The 5,038-nt window shown below is 54.7% G+C and overlaps 1 protein-coding gene across 1 annotated transcript; it reads left to right on the top strand.

The window, feature by feature from the left end:
• The first annotated feature begins 2,557 nt into the window (after positions 1-2,557).
• On the top strand, positions 2,558-4,724 carry ASCL1 (achaete-scute family bHLH transcription factor 1). The gene is made up of 2 exons (XM_057742845.1): positions 2,558-3,297; positions 3,644-4,724. The coding sequence occupies exon 1, from the start codon at positions 2,558-2,560 to the stop codon at positions 3,248-3,250; it is 693 nt and encodes a 230-aa protein (XP_057598828.1). The 3' UTR covers positions 3,251-3,297; positions 3,644-4,724.
• The last annotated feature ends 314 nt before the right edge of the window (positions 4,725-5,038 follow it).

Here is a 5,038-nt window from a genome sequence, read left to right as displayed (position 1 = left end):
GAAGAGGAGACAGATGTAACCTGGGAGCCCTCTTAGCTCCTTTACTGGGGTGGGGGAGTGGGGGGGGCGGGAGGAGACCAGGGGTGTAAATCCCATGGAGTCCAGCCCAATCCTGTGGGGTCCGCAGGCCACAGGTTCCTGTGAGGGAGGGGCTGTGTAGGTGGGAGTTTACAGAACTGCTCTCTGTTGGCCCTATTCAGTCCTATGCTTCCTAAACCCATCTGTTGTAAAAGAGGAAACTGAGGCAGAGGAAAGAGGTGATTCACCTTGGGACTCCATGCCCACTGCCCTCACCACTCCTATTGTTCTGACAGCACTCACAGCCTCTCACACATCCCAAAAGTGGCTCCCTGGGTCGCCCCCACGATCTTTTAGAAAGACCCATCTCCACAAAGGGAAGTCCAGTGAGAAGCAATGATTGGGATAAGTCACCACAAGCATCCCTGCACCCAGGTCTCCAACCCAAACTGCCTGTTTTTAGTGGACAAATCAACCGAATGGTTACACTCTGCTTCTTTCCAGCTCTGTAAAGGCGACCTGAGACACGCCCCAGTCTCCTTCTTCTCCTTCCACCAGAGCGGTACAGAGATAGGACCCGTTGCTCTGATCGCTTTCCCCGTAGCTCCGTGTCCCAGGAAGCCCCGAAGCTGGACCAGGCTCTGGCCAGAGAGGGCCAGGGCCGAGGGCCCAGGAAGGGCGCCTGGGTGGGCGCTGTCCAAGAGGCCAAGCGACGGCTGCAAGCGCCTCCTCCTCCCTCGCGGCTCCAGCACGCGGCCCAGCCGGGCTCGGCTCCCAGTCGCCTGCCACCGGCCCGCCGGGCACACGCCTGGGGCGGGATGGAGGCTGCGCCAAGGCCGCCGAGGTGCCTGCGGCGGCGGCGGCGGCGGCGCCGAACAACCAGCGAAGCTGCTCCAACGCCCCGCCTCCCCAAGCTCCATCAGCTCTCCATATCTCTTTTCTCTGACCCACCCTGGGAATACCCCAAACTGCTCCCCTCTTTACAAATCCCCCTAGCAGGTCCGGAAATAATCCTTGGGGGGAGGTGGGGAAGGTGATGCTACAGGCAGCTAGGTCATCCTGGAAGAGTATCCCTGCTATACACACCTATCTACAGCGCTGGTCACAACCACCCCTCAAAGCGATCACCTCCCTTCTTTTCGGCCCCCTCCACACTTGTTCAGTTGTGGGGAGCATATGCTAGATTTCACAACTGGATGGGACATTAGAGACCCTCTAATCCAACCTTCTGTTGTTACAGACGAGGAGACTGAGGCTCATAGCGGGTGGCACTTACCAAAGGTCACAGAGCTAGTGAGAGGATGCACTGGGACCAGAACCTGTCTTAACAGTACTTTTTACAGTCCCAAGGAGTTCTCCCCATCTGTCTGAACTTCAATAGCAAATTTGCTTCTGCTCCCAAGAACATCGAAAACCCCTAAGAGTGGCAGTGGGGTAGGAGAAGAAAACGGGGGAAAAAATGGAGCCCCACTGCCCCGAACCTCCACACAGCCCCAGGTCACATTTTCTGCCCAAATCCTTTCCTGTGATTTTCTCCAGGTTCTCAGGAGAATCCTGGGACACTTGACCCCAAATCCTGGGACACTCCCCCAATTTCCAGAGCTATTCGCTAGTCTGGCTTTGCTGGCCCCCCCTTTCTAGAACCACCCCCGGCTGCAGCCCGCCCTGAGCGCGCCGCCTGTTTATTCAGCCGGGAGTCCGGCACGCGCCAGGCGCACGCACTGCAACAACAAACCCGGCTGAATGGAGAGTTTGCAAGGAACCGGCGCAGGGAACAGGCGGGGGGAGGGGAGACGAGGAGGGGGAGTTTAGGAGGAGGTAAGAGGAGGGGGGAGTGGGGGCCGCAGCCGCTCGCTGCAGCAGCGGGGAGTGGGGGGCGAGGCGGGGCCAGGGCTGCGCGTGGGGCTGGGTGTCCCATTGAAAAGGCGGCCGCACTCCGGCCGCCCAGCACTCTCTCACTTCTGGCCAGGGAACGTGGAAGGCGCAGCGACAGGGAGCCGGCCAAGGAGGGCGAGTGAAAGAAGGAAATAAGAAAGAAAGGGGGTTAACAAAATAACACAAACAGCCCAAGCCGCGGCCGGAGACACCGAGACCCGGCGCAAGAGAGCGCAGCCCTAAGGGGAGAGGAACAGACGACTCGGCAGAGCGCGCTCACCACTGACTTTTGCTTCTTCTGCTTTTTTTTTTTTTTTAAACAAAAAAACAAAAAAACAAAAAAAAACAAGAAGGCGCTAGCGGCAGCCTCACACGCGAGCGCCACGCGAGGCTCCCGAAGCCAACCTGCGAAGGGAGGAGGGGAGGGAGGAGGAGGAGGAGTGGAGGGAGGAGGAGAAGCATTGGCACCTTCTTTGCTCCCACCCGAAGAAGTCTCCCCGGGATTTTGTATTTTTGTAACTTCCCTCCGGGCTCCCTCTTCATCTCTGCCCTTCTCTCCCTCTCTGTTCTTGTCCCTCCGTCCCGTCTGTGTCCCCCTAGCGCGCGCCCCGCACCTCGCGTCCCCGCTCGCTCCGATCCCGCGACTCCTTGGCCGCCGCTGCGCATGGAGAGCTCTGCCAAGATGGAGAGCGGCGGCGCCGGCCAGCAGCCCCAGCCGCAGCCCCAGCCGCAGCCCTTCTTGCCGCCCGCAGCCTGCTTCTTTGCCACGGCGGCGGCGGCGGCGGCGGCGGCAGCGGCGGCGCAGAGCGCGCAGCAGCCGCCGCAGCCGCAGGCGCCGCAGCTGAGCCCCGCGGCCGACGGCCAGCCCTCAGGGGGCGGTCACAAGTCGGCGCCCAAGCAAGTCAAGCGACAGCGCTCGTCCTCGCCCGAACTGATGCGCTGCAAACGCCGGCTCAACTTCAGCGGCTTCGGCTACAGCCTGCCGCAGCAGCAGCCGGCCGCCGTGGCGCGCCGCAACGAGCGCGAGCGCAACCGCGTCAAGCTGGTCAACCTGGGCTTCGCCACCCTGCGCGAGCACGTCCCCAACGGCGCGGCCAACAAGAAGATGAGCAAGGTGGAGACGCTGCGCTCCGCCGTCGAGTACATCCGCGCGCTGCAGCAGCTGCTGGACGAGCACGACGCGGTGAGCGCCGCCTTCCAGGCCGGCGTGCTGTCGCCCACCATCTCCCCCAACTACTCCAACGACATGAACTCTATGGCCGGCTCGCCGGTCTCATCCTACTCGTCGGACGAGGGCTCTTACGACCCTCTCAGCCCCGAGGAGCAAGAACTGCTCGACTTCACCAACTGGTTCTGAGGCGCTCGGCCTGCTCAGGCCCTGGCGCGAGTGGACTTCGGAAGCGGGTAGGTTGCATTATGGAGCGAACAGGGGGATTTTCTTGCCTTCATCCTTTTTTTCTTCTTGTAGGAGGGGGACTGTCTCCACGGAGATGCGGGTGGGGGGTTGATTTAAAGGATTTGTTAAAGTTTGTCTGTTTCCAATCCTGGTATGTTAGTTTCAGCCTTGGCTTCTGAGAGTGGCTTTGCCCAGGTGTCCAAGGACTGGAGGGCAGGGCTGAGGTGGGGACCCGAATACTAGGACCTGTCAAAAGAGGCGCTCGACCTGATAAATCTTCCTCCAGACCTCCATTTCCTCCCACCACTAACCTCCAAGTTCACACTAACTTCTCCCATTCTTCTTATGTTATAGGGCCACCGCACAACCTGCATCTTTAGTGCTTTCTCGTCAGCGATGTTGGAAGGGAGAAAAAAAGAAGAAAGAAGAAGAAGAGAATAAGAGGAAAACAAACAAATCCAGGCAACCAATCCCTACGCCAGCTAAGCACGGCATGCCTGAGAAGCAAGGGTCTGGCAAAACAGGGATGCGCTCAGAACAGTATCTTTGCACTCCAATCATTCACTGAGATAGAATGACTAGGACCCAAGTCAATGTACAAAATGCAGCTTGTGTGCAAAAACAGTGGGCTTCTGGCGGAAGGGAGCAGCACACGCCCTGTAGAAACTCCCACCCACTACTAACAGGCAGAGCTGACCTCTCCGCCCTCTCTGAAAGCGCAGTTCTTAGCCCTCTAGAAATGGGTTGGTGTCTTTCATCTCTGTATCCTCCATCCCAATAAGCTGTGGACATTTGTCTGCAATGAAAGTATGCTATTTGAAACCCCAAATCTCTGCCAGGGAGGGGGGGGGTCCCCTCCCCAGGCTCCACTCCCTCACATCATCTTTTCTACCGTTTTCATTATAGAATGCTTCCAATCTTTTGTGAATTTTTTTTATTATAAGAAAGATCTATTTGTATCTATCCTAACCAGTTTGGGGATATATTAAGATATTTTTGTACATAAGAGAGAAAGAGAGAAAAAATTTATAGAGTTTTGTACAAATGGTTTAAAATGTGTATATCTTGATACTTTAACATGTAATGCCATTACCTCTGCATATTTTAGATGTGTAGTTCACCTTACAACTGCCATTTTCCCTATGTGGTTTTGTAAAGAACTGTCCTCATAGGTGAGATCAAAAGGCCACCAGATGTACTTCAGCACCAATGTGTCTTACTTTATAGAAACTTTGTTAATGTATTAATGATGTTATTAAATACTGTTCGAGAAGAACAAAGTTTATGCAGCTACTGTCCAAACGCAAAGTGGCAGCCAGTTGGTTTTGATGGGTTGCCTTTTGGGAAATTTCTATCACTGCCTTTTTTTTCTTACTGTTTTATTACAAACTTACGAATAAAAAAACCCATGTATAACCGTTTTATACAAACTAGTTTCATAATAAAACTTTTTTCTTTTTTTACAAATGAAAATAATCAGTCGCCTCCCAGTCTTCTTTGACTCTGCTGCCCCTGTCCAAGTTATTATGAAAATGCCAAAGAGAAGGAGTGGGGGAAGAAGAAGGTGGTAAGAAACACGCTAAGTGGCAGAAATGACAAAGATAAGCGCTAAGACTGGTCCTATCCAAGATGATTCGATGATGAATGTACAGGGATATAGATATCCTTTTTCTAGACATTGATGCTGCAAATGTACACAGACACCTAGAGAATAGGTGGTGATTAATGGCTACATAATCTTTTGATAAA

Source organism: Hippopotamus amphibius, chromosome 7 (assembly GCF_030028045.1).
Source record: "Hippopotamus amphibius kiboko isolate mHipAmp2 chromosome 7, mHipAmp2.hap2, whole genome shotgun sequence".
NCBI lineage: Eukaryota > Metazoa > Chordata > Mammalia > Artiodactyla > Hippopotamidae > Hippopotamus > Hippopotamus amphibius.
Note: the sequence above shows the minus strand (reverse complement) of the source record. Positions and strands in the feature narration are given on the sequence as shown.

What these genes read in the sequence shown, in the direction of transcription:
- ASCL1 (XM_057742845.1), top strand. Translation starts at nt 2,558, where the DNA reads ATGGAGAGCTCTGCCAAGATGGAGAGCGGCGGCGCCGGCCAGCAGCCC.